The following is a 25,494-nucleotide window of genomic DNA, read 5'->3' as shown; positions in this document are numbered from 1 at the left end:
AAAGCTCTGCCCCCTGCTGTAGTTTTAGTAATACGTGGTACTGACAAGCAGCCTGCATTCTTTGATCGAAGTAGGCGTGGCGGATCGTAAGACACTAGCAGTTTACTCAGATACTGCGGCGCGAGACCATTTAATGCTTTATATGTCAAGAGTAGTATTTTTAAATCGATGCGAAATTTCACAGGAAGCCAATGCAATGTGGATAAAAATACAGTAGGAGTGATGTGCTCGTATCTTCTGGTTCGCGTGAGGACCCTTGCTGCTGCATTTTGGGCTAATTGAAGCTTGTTTAAGCACCTTGTTGAACAACCAGACAGTAAGGTGTTACAATAGTCCAACCTAGAGGTGATAAAAGCATGAACTAGTTTTTCTGCATCATTTGGTGACAATATATTTCTTATCCTGGCAATATTTCTGAGATGAAAGAATGCTATCCTGGTATTATTATCTACATGTGCTTCAAATGAAAGGCTGGAATCCATAATCACACCAAGGTCTTTTACTGTTGCACTCGATAGAACAGAAAGGCCATTTAAAATCACAGTGTGTTTAGAAAGCTTACTTCTAGCTGCTTGTGGTCCTATGACTACTGTAGATCTTCTGTCTTACCAGGATTAAGCAGAAGAAAATTAATTAACATTCAATCTCTTATGTCCTGCACACATTGCTCAACTTTAGTAAACTGTTTTTTTTCATCTGGTTTTGCTGAAACATATACTTGTGTGTCATCAGCATAAAAATGAAAACTAATACCATGTTTACGAATTATGTTGCCCAGAGGAATCATGTAAAGGGAAAAAAGCAGTTGGCCTAAAACAGAACCCTGTGGAATACCAAACTCAACTTGAGAACATGAGGAATGGTCACCATCTAAATCTACAAACTGATAACAATCAGTCAATTAGGATCTAAGCCATAAGAGGGCTGTTCCCTTAATTCCTACTACATTTTCTAATCTCTGAAGGAGAATACTATGATCAATTGTGTCAAAAGCTACACTGAGGTCGAGTAACACAAGTATAGTGACGCAACCGTGATCAAAGGCCACTAGGAGGTCATTTAGTACTTTAACAAGTGCTGTCTCTGTGCTGTGATAAGCCTAAATCCTGATTGTAAAAGTTTGTTTATGCTATTTCTATGTAGATATGAACATAGCTGCTGTGATACTACCTTTTCCCGAATTTTAGAGATAAAGGGGAGGTTTGATATCGGCCTGTAATTGGAAAGCTGGCAGGGGTCAATGTCAGGTTTCTTGATTAGTTGTTTAATACTGTACCTGCTAAGGGATTTTATGAAAAGACCTACTTCAGAGTGAACAGTTAATTACTTTCAACAGGGGTTCTGTTATTGCTGGAACTATCGGCTTGAGAAAATGTGTCGGTATAGAATCTAATTAACAGGTTGACGATTTTGAAGTGGAGATGAGTGAAATTAGTGCATCACTGAGGAGAGCAAACCTGTTGGGCTAGCCTTAGCGTTAGCTTTGGCTAATCGAGTATGCCGCCGAGTCGTCACCCACTCGCCCCGCGAGGGCTCGAATGCCAGAGTCGGGGGTGGTTACTTCCACCTGCGGCACCCAGACTGTCTGTCACGGCAATAACGCTGCTAAATTTAGAGGGCAAAAGCCAACAAAGCAAATAGAACTTATGGCTCACAATCTCTACAAAATCCACAAAACACACTACTCAGTTCACAAAATGGCAACCAACTGCTGCCCATGAGGAAGTGATGTCGTGACTTTTAAATCTCTGTAGATCAATCAGAGGACAGCAGTAATCAGCTTGCAGAAGTGAACCAGGTAGCTTTTCTCTAGGCAAAGCAGAAACACAGATACACAACAGAGAAATCATATCTTCTGGTTCGCGTGAGGACCCTTGCTGCTGCATTTTGGGCTAATTGAAGCTTGTTTAAGCACCTTGTTGAACAACCAGACAGTAAGGTGTTACAATAGTCCAACCTAGAGGTGATAAAAGCATGAACTAGTTTTTCTGCATCATTTGGTGACAATATATTTCTTATCCTGGCAATATTTCTGAGATGAAAGAATGCTATCCTGGTATTATTATCTACATGTGCTTCAAATGAAAGGCTGGAATCCATAATCACACCAAGGTCTTTTACTGTTGCACTCGATAGAACAGAAAGGCCATTTAAAATCACAGTGTGTTTAGAAAGCTTACTTCTAGCTGCTTCTGGTCCTATGACTACTGTAGATCTTCTGTCTTATCAGGATTAAGCAGAAGGAAATTAATTAACATTCAATCTCTTATGTCCTGCACACATTGCTCAACTTTAGTAAACTGTTTTTTCTCATCTGGTTTTGCTGAAACATATACTTGTGTGTCATCAGCATAAAAATGAAAACTAATACCATGTTTACGAATTATGTTGCCCAGAGGAATCATGTAAAGGGAAAAAAGCAGTTGGCCTAAAACAGAACCCTGTGGAATACCAAACTCAACTTGAGAACATGAGGAATGGTCACCATCTAAATCTACAAACTGATAACAATCAGTCAATTAGGATCTAAGCCATAAGAGGGCTGTTCCCTTAATTCCTACTACATTTTCTAATCTCTGAAGGAGAATACTATGATCAATTGTGTCAAAAGCTACACTGAGGTCGAGTAACACAAGTATAGTGACGCAACCGTGATCAAAGGCCACTAGGAGGTCATTTAGTACTTTAACAAGTGCTGTCTCTGTGCTGTGATAAGCCTAAATCCTGATTGTAAAAGTTTGTTTATGCTATTTCTATGTAGATATGAACATAGCTGCTGTGATACTACCTTTTCCCGAATTTTAGAGATAAAGGGGAGGTTTGATATCGGCCTGTAATTGGAAAGCTGGCAGGGGTCAATGTCAGGTTTCTTGATTAGTTGTTTAATACTGTACCTGCTAATTTAAGGGATTTTATGAAAAGACCTACTTCAGAGTGAACAGTTAATTACTTTCAACAGGGGTTCTGTTATTGCTGGAACTATCGGCTTGAGAAAATGTGTCGGTATAGGATCTAATTAACAGGTTGACGATTTTGAAGTGGAGATGAGTGAAATTAGTGCATCACTGAGGAGAGCAAACCTGTTGGGCTAGCCTTAGCGTTAGCCTTGGCTAATCGAGTATGCCGCCGAGTCGTCACCCACTCGCCCCGCGAGGGCTCGAATGCCAGAGTCGGGGGTGGTTACCTCCACCTGCGGCACCCAGACTGTCTGTCACGGCAATAACGCTGCTAAATTTAGAGGGCAAAAGCCAACAAAGCAAATAGAACTTATGGCTCACAATCTCTACACAATCCACAAAACACACTACTCAGTTCACAAAATGGCAACCAACTGCTGCCCATGAGGAAGTGATGTCGTGACTTTTAAATCTCTGTAGACCAATCAGAGGACAGCAGTAATCAGCTTGCAGAAGTGAACCAGGTAGCTTTTCTCTAGGCAAAGCAGAAACACAGATACACAACAGAGAAAAAACACAGTGTTGTAACAACATGACACAGGGCTATTGGATATTGTGAGCGGGAGCAGTATTGAGCGGTGTCTACTATCATCTCCACAGTTTTGAGCGTGTTCTGCTCCAGGTTGTGCTCATTGCTCCATAGCACCAGCCACTTACCCTACTGCCCATATGCAGATTTGTCGCCATCTTGGGTAAGTCTAATAGTGTCATCTGTAAACTTTAGGAGTTTGACAGCTAGGACCTTGGATGTACAGGCATCCGTTTGAAGGGAGAATAACAGAGGGGTGAGAACACAACCTGGGGCAGCACCAATGCTGACTGTGTTCTGAAAGTAATTTATCTGCTGTTTCACGGTGATTCATTGACACATGGTAGAGAGTACAGTAAGCTGTAGAAGTTTGAATAAGAGGATTTCTGGATTATTGTGTCAAAAGGCCAAATGTTATTCAGTATCCTTAACTACTCATAATTCTTGGGCACATGTGGTTGTGTAAATACTGTATAACACACATAGTGGGTGTGTCTCGAGTCTGGTGGTCTGCATCTTTCAAAAGATGCATTACATCATAGCTTTATGAATAAGGCTGGCCCATTTTAAAGGTTCCTTCAAATGTGGTGTCCTCGTGCCTGATAACAAAGGATGCAATGGTGTATACTATGCAGCACAATCTATCTCAAGATTCTTTGCTAGCTAGGGAAGAACCTGGAGGAGATGATGACAAATATAGAACAAGAAAGAGAGAGAGAGTGAGAGAGAGAGAGAAATATTAATAATAATAATAATAATAATAATAATAATAATAATAAATGAGTCTTACACGAAATCCACTCTGAGAGATTTTAAAAAGTGGTTAATAGTCATTACATGATTCTTAACCCACAGTCACACCAAAAAGTCGTCCTTAGACCAGACCGTCCCATTTCGGTTCAGCCTTTGCAGTGTACGCACTCAGAGGTCACAAGCCCCTGGATGTGGCCCCTGAAACGAGACACAGCTAGTATGTGGTCAGTTGGGAGGAGTAGTCATTGTGTTTCTTCTCGCCAGCACCCCCTTCCATCCAGGAAAATAGGTTCCCAAACATTAGAAAAGTTCCAACAGAATATGTGGGAGGTGTTCTATGAATCACATGAAACATATCCGCCCCTGAATTATACCTTAAAATGTGCAATCAACCTGGTCCTGCATCCCCAAAGGGCAGCTTTTATTCACTGTCAGCTCCATAGAAAAAGGCAATGGATAAATACCATAACAATTCTCTGGCAGCTGGAATTATTTAGTCCTTGTTCTCTCTCACCGGAGCAGTTTTTTTTTTATATATATATAAAGGAAAGGAATAATTTATTACATCCTTGCATCATTGTTCAGAGACTAAATGACATCACAGTGAAGAACAGATACCCTCTGCCTTGTGAATGCATGTCAGATGGTCCATATAAGACAGGGAGAAGAAAGAGAGCCTGGTTTTAATATGCCAGACTATAGTATTAGAATCTGGTCATACCATGTGTCCTTACCAATGCACAAGCAGACTTTCAGGCCCATGTAAATGATGTACTCATAGACACTCACTCACTTATCATCTATACTGCTTTATCCTGTATACTGGGTCACAGGGGGACTGGAGACTATGCCAGGAGACTCAGGGCATGAGGACACACTGTACAGCATGTCAATCCATCACAGGGCACACACACATACACATAATTACACTCGCACATTACAGGCAAATTGGGAATGCCAGTTAGCCTAACCTGCATGTCTTTGGACTGTGGGAGGAAACTGGAAACCCGTCAAGCACAGGGAGAACATGCAAAGTCTATGCACACAGACCTGAGGTGGGAATTAAACCCAGACTCGTCAGATGCAAGGCAACAAACTTATAAGCTTTAAATTAAATAATTTTGCTTTAGTTTTTGTTTTTAAAATTTCATTGATTTCAAAATGTAGAAGACTATTTGAAAACAATCTGTTTGTAAATGCAAAGTGTGAATTCCATACTTGTCTTTCTATCAAGATTCATTCTATCAGCAAGTCAAAGTTAAAGTCTATCTAGAGGGTTAAGGTAAAGCCACTTGCAGTATTGCCCACTTTAGGGAATCATTAACAGCTCCAGTGCTTCCTAGGCTTGGCTTTTTTTTTAAAACTTAATTTCACAAGATGATTCAATTCAATTTTATTTGTTAAAAGATTTTAACAATTAACACTGTTACAAAGAAGCTTTAAATAAATAAATTAAACATGTTCATTAAAGATGCAATGAGAATGCATCCAACAGCATCCAAACATTCCATTTTGTAGGTCATTTTATCCTTTAACCAGCGACTAAACACTGATTAAAGAGGTCTAAATCTTGATATGGAAGAAGTTGATTCTCAATGTTCCACTTTAGTAACCACTGGCACCCATTTTGTCCCATTTTGGGATTATGAAATAGGTACCAGGGAGGGTGATGGGGAAGATGGAAGGAGTATTTTAAGGAGTTTATGAATGAGGAAAATGAAAGAGAACAAAGAGTAGAAGAGGTGATTGTTGTGGAACAGGAAGTAGCAAATATTGGTAGAAGTGAGGTGAGAAGGGCGTTGAAGAGGATGAAGAGTGGAAAGGCTGTTGGTCCTGATGACATACCTGTGGAGGTATGGAAGTGCTTAGGAGAGGTGGCAGTAGAGTTTTTGACAAGTTTGTTTAACAAGATCTTGGAGAGTGAGAGGATTCCAGAGGAATGGAGGAAAAGTGTATTAGTGCCAATTTTTAAGAACAAGGGAGATGTGCAAAGCTGTGGCAATTATAGAGGTATAAAGCTAATGAGCCAGACAATGAAGCTGTGGGAAAGAGTAGTGGAAGCTAGGTTAAGGGCAGAGGTGAACATTTGTGAGCAGCAATATGGTTTTATGCCTAGAAAGAGTACATCAGATGCAGTATTTGCTTTGAGGATGCTGGCGGAGAAGTACAGAGAAGGTAACAGGGAGTTGCATTGTGTCTTTTTAGATTTAGAGAAAGCGTATGACAGGGTGCCAAGAGAGGAGCTGTGGTATTGTATGAGGAAGTCTGGAGTGGCAGAGAAGTATGTTAGAGTGGTGCAGGACATGTATGAGAGCTGTAAGACAGTGGTAAGATGTGCTGTAGGTGTGACAGAAGAGTTTAAGGTGGAGGTGGGTCTGCATCAAGGATCAGCTCTAAGCCCCTTTTTGTTTGCTCTGGTGATGGACAGGATGACAGATGAGGTAAGACAGGAGTCCCCATGGACTATGATGTTTGCAGATGACATTGTGCTCTGTAGCGAGAGCAGGGAACAGGTGGAGGAAAATTTGGAGAGGTGGAGGTATGCTCTGGAAAGCAGAGGAATGAAGGTTAGCCGCAGCAAGACGGAATACATGTGTGTAAATGAGAGGGACTCAGGAGGATCGGTGAGGCTACAGGGAGCAGAGGTAAAGAAGGTGCAGGATTTTAAGTACTTGGGGTCAACGGTCCAGAGCAACGGAGAGTGTGGAAAGGAGGTGAAGAAGCGGGTACAGGCAGGTTGGAATGGGTGGAGAAAAGTGTCAGGTGTGTTGTGCGATAAAAGAGTATCAGCGAGAATGAAAGGAAAGGTGTACAGGACAGTGGTGAGACCAGCGATGCTCTACGCCTTAGAGACAGTGGCACTGAAAAAAAGACAGGAGGCAGAGTTGGAGGTAGCAGAGCTGAAGATGTTGAGGTTTTCTTTGGGAGTGACAAGGATGGATAGGATTAAGAATGAGTTTATCAGAGGGACAACCCACGTTAGATGTTTTGGAGATAAAGTCAGAGAGGCCAGATTGAGGTGGTTTGGGCATGTTCAGAGGAGAGATTGTGAATATATCGGTAGAAGGATGCTGAGGTTGGAACTGCCAGGCTGGAGGTCTAGAGGAAGACCAAAGAGGAGATTTATGGATGCAGTAAGAGAGGACATGAAGTTAGTTGGTGTGAGAGAAGAGGATGCAGAGGATAGGGTTAGATGGAGGCAGATGATTCGCTGTGGCGACCCCTGAAAGGGAACAGCCGAAAGACAAAGAAGAAGAAGAAGAAGAAGAAATAGGTACCAGGGAGTTATTGGCAGACAAACTGTGCTTAGAATAGTGGAGACTGGTTAAAGGGGGCAGAGCCGCATATCACTCAGAGTTTTTTCCATGTACGAGACATAGTGACAGGAGAGACGTCAATAAAGAACTGAGAATGAAAGTGAAAGTTTAGTCATATTTATAGTGGTTTTTAACAAGTCATCTGTCACTGGGCTAAAATGGGGGAGCGTTAACTCCTGCCTGTCGGTTTTTTGTACAATAGTTGTTATGTGTGAGCAAATTTGCAGACAATCAACCTTGAGTTGTTAATTATGTCTCATTGTCTTCAGCTTGTTCAACTGTCAATCGTTAATATCTTTATTTACAGTCTTCTTCTTTTCAGCCTTAGGACGGCCATTTAAAATTGGTTGCTTGCCACCCACTTGTTGCATGTATTCCACCAATTGATTAAAGATAACCATTTTTTTCTCTTTTGTCAGTGAAAACAGGTTCCGACACAGATTTGTCACTGCCTGTGATTTTATGTTGCGAGTAAAAAAGGACCAAACCTGCTCCAGCAATGTGACAAAGTGCCATCCATGATGACAAGGTTTACCAGGGTTGGTGTGGAAAACCAAGAGTTCATGAGGCTGCTTAAAGTCTCCAAATTTGGTGCAGAGATTCTTCCAAAAGAAAAGTGAAAAAATGACAAGGATGAAAGAGAGGGAGTTTTGTTATTTCATTTCCATTTGATAATGATAAATTAGTCGTAAGCCGTTCCAGTAGTGCTCTCATTACCCCAGAGCATTAAACACACAATAATCAATAAAATAGGATACACAAACATTTGTGGAAAAGAGTGCAGAGCCAGCTAGGAGAAGGGAAAAGGTCAGAAAAAGCCAAGTCATTGCCAAAAGTGACTCCCATGTAAAATCTCATCTTAATTGACTTAAAAAAACAAAAACATGTAAGATTTTGGGGCTTTTACATTCATATAAAGGTCAGATGCAGAAGAGTGAGATGTGAGTTTTTAATGTTGTTATACAGTATACACTGAGGTTTGTGTTTGGATAGCAGAGAGGTCTACCACATACTGTAGGTCAGCACCAGCCTTTTAAGAGCTTTGCTGAACCCTGGCTGCCTACTGAAGTCCCTTAAATATACTAATAATATAATTAGTGTAAACTTGTAAATAATGTCTGTACTTTTTGAACGATCCAAGCTCAGATTTAGTTCTTAGCCACTCTATAATGTACATGCTATGAGATGAACAGTATAATTTAGTAGCATATATTAGGATTGCGCGACACGGTGGCGTTGTGGTTAGCACTGTCGCCTTGCACCTCCAGGGTCGAGGGTTTGATGCCTGCTTTGGTTTTTGTGGGTTTCCGCTGGGGGGCTCCGGTTTCCTCCCACAATACAAACACATGCATATTAGGCTAACATGTGTCCCAATTTGTTAGGGTGTATGCCCCTCGACTTATGCCCTAGGTCTCCTGGGATAGGCTCCAGGCCCCTGGGACCCTGTATACAGAATAAAGTGATATAGAATTTGAGTGAGTGATTTTATGATTATTTTATCAAATTATATTTCATACACTCCACTTTCAATTGACTAATGTGACCAGAAGATGGAGCCAAATTTCCTTAGTGATGTTTAGGTATGGGACGGCACAATTGTTTTTGGCTAAAAATTTGTTGTTAAGTTCCCCTTTAAATTGTGACTGTTTTTGCCCTTTTGAGAAAGAGAGATCAGTAAATAACCAAGCAATGCACATATTCACAAACATGTAAAAAAAATTTTTTCACTTTTGTTTTATCAGGTTAAAGTTCTCCAGACATGTCCAGAACATGGTCTCATAACATGTTGCCTACAGTACATAATAAACAAGTAAAAAATGCATTATTTTCAAGTTATTCTTAGTAGTGACATGATTAGAAAGTAAACAGATAAATTGAAAATGAGTAAATGCACTTAAAAACATGCAAAACAGACCAGCATGCACATACACTGCAAACAATGTTGCACACATTATTCTTAGCTAATACATAACACATACTGAAGCAAACATCCACAAATCAGGTCAAAACACATGCACCAACTATACACACAAATCACCACAACCTCCTCTGCGACAGCAGAAAGACAAACGTAAACAGTATTAAATTTCACATAAAACATGAAGCAAACAACCAAAGCACTAAGAAATGTTTAAATATTTGGTGAAATGGTCACAGAAAAGACAAATCAAAAGAAAATAAAAGGAACTGCACTCTAACGCCCCACTGGAGCAGTTACAGGGCGATTTCTGAGGCAAAGCGGAGGCACATTGCCGAGTCAGATGGGACATCCCCGCGTGTGATCTCGTTGCCTTCCAGACGCAAGACCTTCAGCTTGGAGAAGTTCATCACATCCACCACACTACAGAAACTGCCCATTGAAAACTCTGTGATCAAGCAGAGAAATCAGAATCATATTACCTACAACATTTCCAGAGGTTCCCTAACCCTAACCCTGGAGGTCCTGACCCTAACCCTAAACTGCATCTGAGTTTGGAATTCAAAGGCAAACAATGACATTAAATTTGTTATGGTCATTTATCCAAATTCGTCAAGTAGAAAATACTTAATCATTATGAAAATACCTAATCATATTACTGAGAAGATAAGCTTGGCGTATATAAAGGCTTTTTTTTTAAAGGCTTCACAACTTCTGATACATATTTTTAAAAGATTCTAAGGGACCTAGAACAAAATTATCACCATTTTGCATTTACAAACACATTACTTATTGACAAGATTGAAGTATCTTCAAAGAACAAACTCAAAATATGGTCTTTATAGAAGTGAACCTCGAACATACCTTTGATTTGGTTTGCTTGTAGATAAAGGTGTTCAAGGCTGGTGCTAACTGTTGGGATCCTCTCCAGTTTGTTAAATGAAAGGTCAAGTTCTACTAATCCACTTACGTTAAAAGAGTTAGATGGAATACCCTTATCTGTTAGGGCATTATGGGATAAGCGCACATACTGCAGGTTGGTGAAATGGTTAAAGAAGTCGCCTGGAATGGCATCAATGGAATTCGAGCCCAAATAAAGCTGGTGAAGCATGGCAGGCAGGCCATTTGGAATTTTCTTCAACTGGTTTCTGCTCACATCAAGCAAAGTCAGGGACTTCAGGCCCGTCAGAGTGTTGCCCATGTCCTGGATGGCATTGTGGTTAAGCAGCAAGGTGGTCAGATTCTCCATGCCTTCAAAAGCATTGGGCGATATCTTGTCAATTTTGTTGTGGTTGAGGCGCAAGTCACGTAAAGTGTGAGGTAGGTTAGATGGCACCTCACTCAGGTTGTTGCCACTCAAGTACAGGCGGTCCAGATTCACCAGACTGGCAAAGGTCTGTTTTCCTATCTCTGCAATCTGGTTCTCGTGAAGCATGACCCACACGAGGTTGGTGCCATTTTTAAATGCTTCGTCTGACACCGAAGTTATTAGATTGTGCTGAAGATAGATATATTTCATTCGAGAGGGGATGTATGGCATTTGTTTCATGCCACGGTTGTTGCAGTACATGGCAATAGGGAAGGTTGGAGGGCAGTCGCACTCAGCTGGACAATCTCCTCCGGTGCTGTCAGGTTCCATGATAGCCAAGGGGTGCATACGGTAGAACCAGGACAGTGGGTCAACCCCGTTGGCGACACTAAGGTGCAGGAATCCTGCTATCAGCAGGAGAGAAACTGGGTGCATCATCATGGGAAATATAAGATGCCCAGAAACTGGAGGAGAAAAGATATTTCACCTTCATAAGTTATCAAGAAAATCCATTACAAGAGATAACAAAATTAAGTAAGATATGCACAAGATAAAGAAAATTAATAGAGTTTAACATGAGTGAAGTCTAATACAATACAGTCATGCAAATGTAGATACAGGCAAAAAAAACAAAGAAAGATTATATGCTTCACTACAACAATTTCCATATGTAGATTGTCCATTAAATAAAAATGTGCACAGTACACACGCTTTTAATTACAGAACATCTCACTGAATCCAAGTAATGTAAAGACAAAATATACATATAAGACATCTATATGTAAAAATGCAGCCTATGAGTGTAAAACCTTCTTGAAATTTACAAAAGAGGAAGGAAAAAGAGACCTTATTAAAACCTGAGTAAGAAAATTATGAAACAGTGTATTTTTACAATTTCCTCTAACACATTACAGACCACATAGGAACACACCTACCTGATTAAGTTGAATGGCACTCCCTCCTTTTAGCCCACACTGTTAGCAAGCCACTGTAACACTGTGACTTTGCCAAAGACTTTGTAAATTCACCCTCTCCCTTTCTAAGTTTTGTCCTCCACCCCCCCTAAAATTCCAAAAGCCCCCCTCCCAAGTCCTGCCCAATAAATGCACACTTCTCCCTCCATCTCCCAGTCCACTCAGTGGGGTAGATGGTCTTGCTGCCTTCTAGCTGCTGAACATCTTTGTGATTGTGACTGCTCATCTTTTATTATTATTATTATTATTATTATTATTATTATTATTATTATTATTGTTGTTGTTGTTGTTGTTGTTATAGAATGATTAGACCATGATTCCAGAGTACTATTTCTAGAGTTGGCCTTTAAAAGTTTAGAACAAGATGGAGGAAACATCAGGATTAGATTCCAAGGAAAACCTAGAATGAATGACTAAATGCATCAAGATTTGTTACAGCATAATTATTCTTCAAAAATATAATATAAAAGTCTTTATTAAGACACTGTTGTCCTCCAAAAATGTGATTTTTTTTTTTAAGCTATTGGTGGCAATGGCTTTTTGTAGGTCTTAACATGATCAATTAACACACAGGTTGTGCAGTGCACTCAGGGTGGGGATGGCCCAGGGTGCTTGGGCCCGCTCATCGTTGCTTGCAACTGTATTTTTTATTATTATTAATATTATTATTATAATTATTATAGAACGAGTAGACCTTGGGATGGAACTATCCCCAGTAGCATGATTCCAAAGTATTATTTCTAGAGTTGGATTTTTAAAAAGATTTCGAACAAGAAGGAGAAAAAACCTGGGCTAGACTCCTAAGGAAACCCAGAATGAGTGACTAAATGTGTCAAGATTTGTTACAGCACAATTATGCTTTAAAAATATCAAGTCTTTATTAAAACATTATTGTCCTCCAAAAAAATGTAACTTCTCTTTCTGGCTATTGACCAACCAAAGTCCCTCTCTATGATTTGCTATGTGCCTCCTTAATCCACATCTCCTGCCTGTCCTGCTGGGGCATGCCTCATCCCTCTCTTCCCTCCAAGGCCTCCTTAATGCCTGACTGGCGCAGATAAGTAAATCCATGCAGGCATGTAAGCTGGGCGTTAATACATTTTGACAGATGCCGTCTCGAACTGGAGGAGTTCCCTGCTGTTCCTTCATGGCATGGATCCACAATGTTCAGAGAGGTAAAGCTGGATCAAAGCATGCTTTTGCTTTTATGTATATGGCAGGTAGGCACACATACTGTACAACATATAAAGGCTAAAACTATAAAAACAGTATTTTACAAGTAAAAGCAAACCTCAGTCAATGAAATAGTTAAATATATAGGGTGATTCACAGTCAATACTGAATTTAAATGAAATTAATATGTAGATGACATAACCACCCATTTTCATTAGAGCAACCGAATGCAGACATGGTACCAGCACTTTATAATTTAGGATTTTAATCTGATCCTTACATCTACATAGCATGCATAACTGAAAATAATGGGATTACATAATTATGTATGAAACAGATGTGGGTTAGCAAATGGAAAAACAGCAAGGTCTTGAATTTTTCAACTGAGTCCCCAATTCAATAGCTTAATACAATAGCTTAATCGTCATTTACATTTCATACAAACTGTCATAAAAACTGTCACCGCGACAATGACAATTGTTAAAAGCGTTACAACTAAACAAATAAAATTGAATTGAATTAAATTTCATTGACAGACTATAATGAATTTATAGCATTTCTCAACCTGTTCTAATCACAACTCCTACACATATAATTAAATCAATCTAATTCATTATTAAGCTCTCAGTGTTTTTAATGTCTTATTAAGCTCTTAAATGTATTTTAAGCATTAACTGGTTTAATGAGCATTGTGTTGTGGTACAGTACTCAGTGGCACCCATTAGTCTGGAGTCTATTATCAACTGTTAGCTATCTGTTTTGTAAACTTGCATCCCATTTGTTGTGTATTTGTATTACACATCAGATGGTTCTGAAATCAGGGAGGCTCACTATCGACTCACCCCTGGATGTGCAAGTGTTCAAATCCCACCCTCAGGTGTGTGCATGGAGCTTGCATGTTCTCCTTGTGCTCGGTGGGTGCAAAAAAGGCTAATTGCCATTTCCAAAATTCCTGTACTGTGTAAGTGAGTGTGTGACAGTAGGACACAAAAGACCCAGGACAGGCCTCCCAAGACCCTGCATAGGATAAGTAGCATAGATAATGAGTTAGAGCATGTCCAATGGTTAACACACCCACAGCTTTCTCTGAGTATCAAAATAGTAAACTTTGAATGTATTGGCCATATTTATGTAATTTATGCATAAGACAACTAATAGGGGTTGCCAACAAAACATGATTTACAAAACAATGTCAAAATTCATCCTCTGGCTTCCCCATTTTAGTGGCCTCTTCATGAAGGCACTGGAGTGGCATTCCCATATGGAGTTAATCCCAGCATCAGGAAACACTTAATACTCATGCTTCTCTGTGCCTTTGGTCTATAAACTCTCTCCAGGTGCAAGCTTTGAGAATGAGTGGATTTACCATGTGTGATAGTAATACATGTATCACAGTGACATTTACTAAAGAAGCATTTACCATTCCTATGAATAGCATGCTTGAGCCTATATGCTATTATTGTCATTTCATTTCTTAAAGCACAGGGCTTATCCCCACTGTTTCCACATAAAATTCTCCAATGTCTTGGTATGCTGAAGCAGTAAGGGTTACTTTCACTGGAAGTAAGGGGCTTGCGACCAATGACTGGAAAACAAACCCAAATAAGTTCCAACATGACTGCACACCAGTGCACCAAGCAAGGTGCATAATCACATGGATAAGTATGGATGACCTGACAAAAAAAAAAGAATATTTTTTTCCATAAACACAGTCCTAAAGTCTTGCCAGAAAAGTTGAAGCTGTTATACTGTAGGTGCAAAGGGTGCGTCGACATCATATACATATTATGAGTACATACACTATACACACACTACACTACACACACACACACATATATATAATAATGAAATTGACAGCATGGTGGTGTAGTGCACTCATCTCACTCTGTTGCAAAACTTGTTTTTTTATTAGTCCAGAGTTTCATATTTTATTATGTCTGCGTGAATTTCTTCCAGGATATCCAATTCTCTACCATTTTCTAATAAACAAATGTCAGTACTGTAAATTGCCTACATGTAAATGAGTGTGTGTGTCTGTGTGTGTGTGTGTGTGTGTGTGTGTGTGTGTGTGTGTGTGTGTGTGTGTGTGCGTGGGTGATTGGTACATTCCTAGTATACACGTCAAATTGACTCTAACCACATTAAACCAAATACTGAAAATCAAATAATGATTTTAAAAACAAATGAAGTAAAATTATCCTTGATAAAAGAAAAAAACATTGCTTTGTAGTGGGGAAACCCAGGCTTTAATTATAATTAAGGTAAGGAAAAGTGTGCAACTACTAGACGTCATCTCCCGGAAAGCAAATAGCGTCAGAGGACTTTCACAACCTGAAATTCACAGCCAGCAAGGTATGACATAATGACGTATGAGGCTCTACCAGAACTGCATGATAATTATTTAACACATTGTCCCACAGATTTGAGTGGTGTTTACATAGTTGAAGTGATTCATCAGGACAGGTCGTGCTCTTGTGCCCCATTTATTATATACAGTAATGAAAGTACTTACAGAGAATTGTTAAAATTCTCATAAACACACAGAGACAAAGAGAATTGTGATGGTTGGTTTAAAAAAATAAATAAAAATTAAAAAAACATTTTCACAAACCATGTTGCTATAAAATGGAAAAAGGTCTATGTGCCAGTTGCCTACAATGCATTTCAACATAACAGGTTTGATTTATTGAGACTTCAATTTCCATTGAGGATTATACAGCAAAGCAAAATATAATGCTGAGTCTTAAACCAGATTAATAAAGGGTACTTTACTTTGGGACTATTTCAAAGGCCAGTGAGAGCTGCTCCCAAACTTACTGCATAGCTGCAATTTGTACCTTTGACCCCATACTAGTCCCAACACAAAACACATGGCCATAACTTTCAGATGTCATGCCATGTAGGCTCATACAAAAAACAAAAAACTTTCAAAAATCCTTTTTAGTATTGAAATAATAAAGCGATAGACACATTTTGAATCAGTGTAGGTTTTTTCTTAATTCATTAATGAAAAGCGTATAAATAGCCCACAGATTTACATGTTCATATTTAGTTTCAAGTATTTCAGTGACTCACCCAGGGTTACATTCACAAACACTTGGGGATAAACAGGATACAAAAAGAAAACAGCAGTTTATTGCACATTGTGCTTGACTTGCAAGCGTAACTTTAAAAGCTGTACGCCTTTACCGAAATGCTTTATTTAACCATATGTTTAACACCATTTACCCAAACCAACAAAGCGCTATTTCCAGCAGATACAAGGTTCGCTAAGCAGTAAATGATTTATAAATATGGTAAAATTGAGCAAGGTATTTCCTCAAAACTCTCACAGCTGTTTTTAACCAACCCTGAGTTTCCCTGTTCAATCAAGCATATGCATTCCCATCCTAACTGGCTATACACTTCCTTTCTGCCCATATGGTATTCATTAAGATCCCATCAAAATCACTTCATTCTTTTCCCATAAAACATAAAAAAGCAAACAATAGGTTAGAAACATGTGAGCATGGAAATGGCTGGAAAATCCACTGTAATACAGTTGATAATCAAATGCATACAGTATACAATGAAATTTAGTTTAATAAGCCTTAAAGCTGGGTGTGTGTGGTTTGAGGTACTGTATATGGCGCCCTCTGGTCCTCACATATGGGAGAGTCATGAAAATAAGTCACAAGGAACAGCTTTGTGTGTTTCTCTCTCCTGCAGAACATGATCTCACTGGAAATATTCCTGCAGTGGCCTACATTATTTGAAGGTGTCCATGAAAAGGGTGCATGGTGTTTTTGTTTGTTTTGTTTTTGTACAGGAAATTATGAACCATAATTAAACAACAAGATTGCACTGGTATTAACAATATAGATTTTTTTAAGTACCTACAATGCATATTTCAAAAAACATGTGCATGAAACTAACATGAACGTAAATCGGATTTTCCCAATGGGTGGATTAATGAGTTAAACTGTACTTCAGACTCATACTTTAATCAAGAGAATAAATAAGAAATCTGAATGAGTGCGTTTTCTTTCAAACCTGGTTGCCACATTTTTCGTTATATGACTAAATGCTCCTATGCTCATGTATTGAAGGGTAGACATGAGCAAGATGAGTCAAAACCCCATGTCTGCGAAGCACGGAGTAACACCTACCACTTTCAACCAGCCTGTGTGTGGCTTGGCTCTACACACAGGGCCGACCACAAACCTTCCACACAGTGCTCCATCACAGCCAGACAGAGGAAAATGAAACACTCAACTAACCTGCATGTATCCAACAAACAGGAAGTGCTGTTTCACGATGCATATGCATACTGCAATGTGCATGCAGAATTTTATATTTATGTTTATAGGACAGGAATGTTTTTTTTTTTTTCATTCATACAGGATGTTGTCATTTTTGGGGAAGTTGATGTGATGTGAATGAGTAGTGAAAAATTAGGAGGACATGGCTGCAGAGGGGTGCTGCAGTACCCTGGGTTTCATTTTTGCAAGCTTAATCAGCTGTGGCTTATTCTTCCACATGTTGTTCATCAGCACAACACATTTTGTGTCAGTTTTATTCCAAGAACTGCTGTTTATACAGTTGAGCTAAGATTTTCATAATAATTTTTTTCACTCAGAAGTTCCTGCCTAGTCTAATGTTATTAAAATAAAAAAAGCATGTCTGATTACACAGTATTGAGATAAATTGAAAATTTCAAATGCACATGATGGCAACTAAATACAAATCAATAAATAAACAAAGGCATGTATTCCCTTCCTAGTCACATTACCTCCCATACAATGTTCATAGAGAAAGAGTCTCCAAAAACACTGCATGGTTCATTTCCTCCTGTTTTCATGGAAAATGAATTAGACTGCCAGACTGCTGTGCTCTGAGAGGAATGGCATGTGCTACCTTTTCACAACCACTTTGCCTCAGACAAAACGTAATACTTTCATGACTTTTTTTTTAATCATGTGTCCAGACAAGGTAAAAAACAAAGATCCCCAATTTTACAAGATGAATCAGATTTTCTCTATCTGAGTAATTGATTACCACAACCCCACAAAATGTGCCTTGAGTGCTGGGTCTGACTCCAAAGAGGCCCTAAATAGGATTGCACAGGTTTCCAAATCACAAAGCCACCACAGCTTATCTGAAGGTTCTCATGGTACATTTAAGTCACCACATTCCTGTTCCGTGTTCAAACAATCACAATTGTCCCACACTCACAAGAACAATCATGCCTTCAGACTCTTGGTAGGTGTCTGAGTGCTCCCATTAACCACATGGGATGGGTCCTATAGAATATTCCCCCATCCACTAAAGAACTGGTTGACATCAGTGGATCTGTATGACATATTTACCCAAAAATACTGGTGCAGACGCTAATGAAGGTTGTCTGTTCCAAAGCTTTAAAAGTTTTTTCAAATTCATCGTCCCCTCCGTTGTACAATAGCATCTCCCACGCAGAGCAAACACAATGTAAATTTCTTCCCCTACTACAAGGAGCCACCCAGCCTGCAACTGTCAACCCACTAACAAGACGGAATACCAGTAAATAACAGCTGTGCACCACTGTAAACTGTAGAAGACTGTAATTCCAAATATCAAGCATCTGCATGCTGACATTCACTTTGCAGTGGAGTGATTGAAGTGGATCATGGTCCAAACAGCATGTGAAAAAAGGAAATAGTTATTTTAGGTTTACCAACTGTGGCCAGAAACGCTTTTTCAACTTTGATTATTGCAAGAAGGAATTTCAACACCTGAGACAGTATGATCCCAAGCCCTCTCCCTGAAATATAATTTTTTAGCAAAGGGAAGAAAATATCAAAGGCCAATGCTTTGGCCACTGGACGAGATTGATCAAAAGATTGGCAGGGCCCAAATAATTACGAAACAACTCTATGGTAACATCTGCTCAACTCTAGAACCTGTCTGACTTCAATTTTAGTGTATACTTGGGTTGTGGGCAGGTCACAATCACAGCGGTCTTATGAATATGGGGACACACCAGTCCATAACCCAAGTGGTTTTCTTGATCCCATTCATCCAACCGTACAATCCAAACTTTTTTTGCATAAAGACTGCTTTGTTTAAAGGTCTTTGGAATAACGCATGTGGTACCTTCCATTCAGCATTATTTGGACCATATTACGACCATCCGATTCTTATACTATTTGTTTATATGCAACAAAGTAAAGCCACATGGGGCTACCGCACCTTGTCTAAACAGAGGTTGGGGCACTGGTTAGTAGACCTCACCTTGACATAAAAATGGGTCTAGCCCCTGAAATGGAATTCCATTTTTTTGAGATAAGTAATCTACTACTCATTGCTTTTAACTACATACAGTATGTGCTCCTCCAGAAAGCCTTTGCTGCTTCCACTTTTAACCATGGAACTGTATAGTAGAATGTAGTCTGATTGCTATATAAATTTTTTTAAGGTCTTGGCATGCCTTTTCATACAAAAAATGGCTGATTGGTGGTTAAGGTTAAGATACTGATTGGACGGCTATGAGTTTAAAAGAAATTACTGCCAGTCTACCACTGTCCTCATATTAATATCCTGTCACATTTTTAAGATGCTTTGGATAAAATTGTCTTAGTTGCACATTTGCACGCAGATTTTTTGTTGTCTTGTTGTCTTGGTACTTAGCTACTTAGTTTTTTTTTTTTTTTTTTGTAAATTTATAGTGTTCATTTGTTTTGTCTCATCTAGTCAGCTAATTAGGTGTCTTAGTTTGCTACTGACGTCTTGTTAATTTATGTGGTAAATATGTTTTCTGTATGTAGCACTTTATTCTGGAGAAACGTTGTTTTGTTTCACTGTGTACTGATCTGTATATGGTTGAAATGACAAAAACAATTGCCTGATATGACTGTCTACACTTGTGTCCTACAGTGGGTTAGTATCCCATCAAGGGTGTACCCCTCCTGGTGCCCTAAGTACCCTGGGAGGACCTACATCCATGAACCTGTAAAATAAGTGGTTATGAGTTGCAAATTGTAGGTTCAGGTTCAAGCCCCGCCACGGCCGGGTCACCACTGTTGTGTCTTTAGTGAGGACCTTTAAACCTACCCAACCCATCCACTGCATGTAGTCCCAAGCCTTCACATTAAACAGTCACCTGAGAATTTGTCATAAGTTTTACTATTTAAGTATTTAAGGATTCTGTCCAGTCAAATTTAAGATTTGCATTCAAGTGTAGTGTAGGCACAATCTTCTGAAAGGAGATTCCTACAGTCTGTACAGTTTTGTCATCTAGCTTCATGTATTCCTAATTATGACCTAATATAAGCCATTTTAGACCAATACAAAACCACAGTGAATAAATAGTTACTTTGGAGGGAAAGTCTAAAAGCTGTTTTGGACTACAGACAAGAACCTTCATAGTAACTCAACTTTTCCATTTTGACTACATAACTGAAACTTGATTCAGCTCTTTATGAATGTTGAATTTCTACATATTGGATTTCTGGATTTATGTCAGAAGAAATTAAGTATAATAATGAGTGCAATTAAAAAAAAAAGAATAAAATTAATCTTGAATGATGAGAGTCTGTCGGATATGAGATGAATAGGTGCATTACATCATCACGTCAGAAGTGAACCATAAGGCCAAAAACAAGGCCTTATTGTATTTACAAGGGTTATACTAAAAGTAATGCAAAAGATCTATACAAAGGTACTACTCAACATAGTCTCCATTACAAGTGATGCATTTGCTCCATCATTGCCAGCAACTCTTGAATCTTCTTTAAAAATCCACCTCAACTAACATGTACAATTCAATCAACCTACTGTATGTCAGTAAATTAAAAAAGTTATGCCCACTTGTGCATTATTTTCAGTACAGCCCTCATTTTATTTTAAATAAATATGGACAGGGGGAACTCTGATAACTTTGGACGTTTATGTCTAACGCTCTACTTCATTCTTTTTCTCACTAAGGAGGATTATACAGCTAAGCCAATCACACATGCACACATACACATAAAGGGTCTGTTTGGCTCCCCAGGTCCACTCCAGCTGTAACTATGAGTAAAACTACTCTGTATGGGTGTGTGAGAGGAAGCAGTACACACACAGACTTTCTCTCTCCATTCCATTTGGCTCCAGTCATGGTTTTGGCAAATGCCAGCATTTGCAGAGTCCCAGTCCTTGCATTATGTTTCTCCCAGGAATACAATAGAAATAGAACAGTGAGATTTAAGTTTTACTGAGAAAGTGGGGTTTTGAATGCATTTCCCTTGTACAGTGTGTATTGCTGATTCGCACTTACATTAAGAAAGAAAGACTTTTCTATTCAATAGTTGTGTGTGTGTGTGTGTGTGTGTGTGTGTGTGTGTGTGTGTGTGTGTGTGTCTCAATTTCCTTGCCTTTTTTGGGCTACTAAACAATTTGAGCAAGATGTGAATAAAGATCCTTACCAAAATTGCCCCGAATTACTACTTTTGTCACAGCAACTTTCCCAAGGGTTGATATGGTGGGAGGATAAACAACAGCATTGTTCTTGTGGTACCTCAACAATACAAACCAAAATCATTTACTATTGTACAACTTAATTAGACGTTTTACCATGGTACTGTAGCTTTAACTTAGTGATGTGTAGTGCGTATAGTATTAACAAAAAGAAACCTGCAATACTGTTATACTAATAAAAAAAAAGTTATGTAACAGAAAATACAAAAAAAAAAATACAAAATGTTATCTTTTCTTCCTGTCTCTTTTGGCTGTTCTGCTTTCTTTAGGCCACTGCCATGATGAAACACATTAACCAAAACAATTGTTTTCTAAAACTGTTTGAAATTTTATTGCTAACATAAAATTATTGGCCTCATGTCCAACATTTATTAGGAGCTCCCTGGCAGCTGCAGGGCCCAAGGCAGCTGCATATGTCACTCATTAGCTAAAGCAGGGTGTCTATTAAAAAAAAAAAGATAAATAAAATGATATTTAAAAAAAAATATAAATTTCTGGAAGTCATGTTTAATGTCCATCTGTTGTTGACCTCAGAATTATTCCTGATTATTAGCATGCATTGCTGCGTAAAATGTTAACTTTGCAACCATTAAAATCCTAAATTGCATTCTGAAAGAAATCTGCAAAACAGGTGCTTATCTTGTCCCGATGCCTTAAAATAAAGATTTTTAACACGAAACAGTGGTATTCTCTTCTGCAAGGTTCTTTACCCTTTCCAGCCTCATTTCTTTTAAATGCTGCTCAGTAGCCAGACTGCAACCATAGGCTACAAACAGACGAACGGAAGGAGGGTGGGAGGGTGAGGGGTATGGAATAGATATTCTGAAGGACTCTGGGGTTTTGGCCATGAAGTACTGAAGAATTCTTCTGTGGCTGGAAAAACTCTGCGCAAACACCTTGCACTGTTCTTTGTACACTGCTGCAATAAGAAACCAGAAAAAAAAACCTGTATCAGGGACTCCGCAGACTCAAACCCGTCAGCTGGAACGAGAGGTATGCACATTCTTGCTACATGTGAATAAAGTTATGATCTGTTTATCGTGCTTAGGCGGCTTCTCACATGTATGAAATGGAATGGAAAAGATTATGCAATGTTAGAGGAAAAATGAAGAGCAGTTTGCAATCCTTTAGGATTAATATTTTGAAAATCAAAACAAAACTAATTATTGTTCAGGATTATAAGCAAAATGGTACATGAGTGGGATTCCTTTTAAAACTCGACTTGACTAGAATTAAGGAAATATTTGTTTGCATTGCTCTGGAAAAGCTGATGAGCTACGCAGAAAAGAGTAAGCTACCACGAGCACTATTTTCCAAATGGCATATTTACAAGCTGCTATTCAACGATGCTTCCCATGGTTTGCATGCTTCTAAAGGTGCTTCCTGTGCAGCCTTTAATAATAAGCCATATCAGGAGCACAGTGTGTCATTATGGACTGTTTTTGTTTGTCTTATTCAGGCCAACCCATGGACATCAGGCCAATTTTTGTAATACTGTCTGTGTGTGGGCAAATGCAGGCCATGACTGTAGACACGGATTATGGTGGTTTCCCTCTGCAGATTGATCGTTTTCTAGGGGAGCCTACAGTTTTCACCCTCAGGAATCGAGTCGATTCCAGCTGGTCACGGATGGTGAGCAATCAAAACTGTTCAGTGAAATGTGACTGTGCAATTCAGTGGCCCACGGCTTTGTACTGTGACCACAAAGAGTTGGAGCGGTTTCCTGAAAGTCTTCCCTCCAGAACACAATACCTTTTCCTTCAGGGTAACATGGTCACCGGCCTTAGCTCTAAAGCCTTTGCCAATACCACTAAATTACGCTGGCTCATTTTGGACCAAAACCAGCTTCTCAGTGAAAGACTTTATGGTAGGCCTCTGTTCAATCTGACCCAATTAGTGAACCTCTTCATGAACCATAACAATTTGACCGAGGTGCCAGCAGGGCTGCCTGGTGGACTCAAACAACTAAGACTGGCTTACAATCAAATTGAAAAAATTGGCCCTGGAGCATTTGAAGGCTTACAGAATCTAACAGTGCTCCTGCTTCAAGGCAATCATCTGAAAACAATCGGAGAAACAGACTTCAAAGGTATGGCCTTAAATTGTGAAAGGGATTTCATCGCACTGATTTATAACTGCACTTTTAGCAAGCTTAATGGAAAACTCTAATACACTTTATCATAGTTAGCTGAAGGGAGAGATGGACCGTGGAGAACAAGAACAGCTGCCTTTTCAATGTATCAACTTTAGTAATTCCCACTGGAGTAAACAGACTTAAATACACTTATTATTATTTAAATTTAAATAAATAACTCATACTAATAATAAGGTTAATGGTTAGCACAGTTACCTTCCACCTCTGGGTTGAGGGTTCGAATTGTGCCTCCAGTACGTATGCATGGAGTTTTTGCATATTCTCCCAGTGGGTTTTTGTGGGTTTCCTCTTCTCCAGCTTCCCACCACAGTTGGGAAAGACATGCATTGTAGGCTGTTTGGTTTTTCCAGATTGCCTGTAGTGTATGATCAGGAGTGTGAGTAGGTTGCAACTGGTTGGCACCCCATACAAAGTTTCCCCACATGGTGCCCTGAGTCTACATTGCTAGCTAAACAGTTCACTAAATAATGTAATGTAATTCTGTATTACCCCTGCCAGGTCCTACACTGCCTACCAGTCTAATGCTGTGTGCAGTCTAAATCTAGCTGAAGTGTTTGCATTCTGGAAAGCATTAATGGGAAGAAGCATGCTGTCACATGCATGATGTAATCTCCAGTGGCACGACATCAACATTTATCCGGGACCATGAGGAATTTTATGGAAAATGTGATATTTATGAAGGCAAAGACATTTTTGGTCTGAGACATATGAGGTGGGGGTGGGTGGTATGTGGACGGGTCAGCTAATGAAATAGGAGGGATGTGAGGAGGACAGGGAAACATCTGGAATAATCCATGAATACTCCAGAAAGACTCTAACACTGCCAAAAGCACTTTCTGTTCTCCAACTACTTCCTCCTTTCTCAGAAGAATACGGAGTTTGATTAAAACAATCACAACTTTATATAATTTGAACAGTAAAAAGAAACACCCTACTGTTTATACCCTAAATACAGTTGAGCAATTTAATGAAACCATCAATACTTCTGATGTTTCCATGGATATCGGACAGTTATTAAGGATAACAATTAATCCTGGGTTTGTATCGGGATAGCTGCTTATTGAAGCTGAATATTAAAATCCAAAAAAAAAAAAAAAAAGGCATTAGCAGAACAGAGGAAAAGTACAGAGAACATTCTGACCTGACGCTGTGGAAAGGGGAAACATTTGGTTCCACATATTCCTATTGGCAGGATGAAAGAATAACGACTTACTGTATATTCCACAAAGATCATCAGCAGAGATGACGCAAGGGTACGATCGTCAAAAAAAACAAACATTGATACAGTAACTATTTGGACACACCTATTGAATATCTCAGAGAGTCTGCGCACTTTAACAGGCATAATTTTTCAGTGTCCAAAATAAACCTATTGCTCCAGAAATATGGCTCGTTCTGTTCTCTTTACCATAGCCTTATGTTCAACATATTGAGTAGTAATGCCAATACACCTGTAACCCATTTATTTCACTATAGAGAATTGAGCTTCTGTATACGTAACTTGGAGATTTTCATGTGGTCCAGATGATGACAGCTAGGAAATGACTATATATATATATATATATATATATATATATATATATATATATATATATATATATATATAGTTTTCTAAGCGCACAAAATGGAAAACAACATTAGGAAGAACTGAATAAATTTTATAGCAAAGCTTCTAATAAAACTTTTAATATCGGTACATTTGATGTACTGTTGTTGTTTTTTTACCTAAATTTGTAATGTTTAAATGCTAGAAACCATTATACCTTATAAGAAGTTTGCTAACTGTGTGATTTATTTGGTTCTCTATTTCCAGTGTTTAACATCAGCAGTCTCTGCAGGACAGTGGGCGTAGCATCATATTCACATATAAAGATATTGCGGCTGGATGGAAATAAGATAAAATATCATCAGCTGCCTTCTGACTGGGTGTACTGTCT

The 25,494-nt window shown here is 39.0% G+C and overlaps 2 protein-coding genes across 2 annotated transcripts; one reads left to right on the top strand and one right to left on the bottom strand.

Annotated features, from left to right (window-relative positions):
- Nucleotides 1-9,392: 9,392 nt before the first annotated feature.
- fmoda (fibromodulin a) lies at nucleotides 9,393-11,796 on the bottom strand. Its single transcript, XM_053483776.1, has 3 exons — nucleotides 11,719-11,796; nucleotides 10,339-11,247; nucleotides 9,393-9,922 (listed from the first exon to the last, which is right to left on the bottom strand). The coding sequence occupies exons 2-3, from the start codon at nucleotides 11,222-11,224 to the stop codon at nucleotides 9,771-9,773; spliced, it is 1,038 nt and encodes a 345-aa protein (XP_053339751.1). The 5' UTR covers nucleotides 11,225-11,247; nucleotides 11,719-11,796; the 3' UTR covers nucleotides 9,393-9,770.
- Nucleotides 11,797-22,285: 10,489 nt separating this feature from the next.
- zgc:113307 (uncharacterized protein LOC553753 homolog) lies at nucleotides 22,286-23,571 on the top strand. Its single transcript, XM_053483477.1, has 2 exons — nucleotides 22,286-22,395; nucleotides 22,862-23,571. The coding sequence occupies exon 2, from the start codon at nucleotides 22,870-22,872 to the stop codon at nucleotides 23,569-23,571; it is 702 nt and encodes a 233-aa protein (XP_053339452.1). The 5' UTR covers nucleotides 22,286-22,395; nucleotides 22,862-22,869.
- Nucleotides 23,572-25,494: the final 1,923 nt, after the last annotated feature.

The sequence above is a fragment of the Clarias gariepinus genome, chromosome 23 (assembly GCF_024256425.1).
Source record: "Clarias gariepinus isolate MV-2021 ecotype Netherlands chromosome 23, CGAR_prim_01v2, whole genome shotgun sequence".
Classification (NCBI taxonomy): Eukaryota; Metazoa; Chordata; class Actinopteri; order Siluriformes; family Clariidae; genus Clarias; species Clarias gariepinus.
The sequence above is the reverse complement of the archived record's forward strand: the minus strand, read 5'-3'. Positions and strand labels throughout refer to the sequence as shown.

Bases quoted from the DNA above. Each gene is read 5' to 3' on its own strand.
- fmoda (XM_053483776.1), bottom strand. From the start codon at position 11,224: ATGATGATGCACCCAGTTTCTCTCCTGCTGATAGCAGGATTCCTGCAC. The intron at 9,923-10,338 runs GTATGTTCGAGG...GCTTGATCACAG, and splicing joins ACAAGCAAACCAAATCAAAG to AGTTTTCAATGGGCAGTTTC.
- zgc:113307 (XM_053483477.1), top strand. From the start codon at position 22,870: ATGGACATCAGGCCAATTTTTGTAATACTGTCTGTGTGTGGGCAAATG.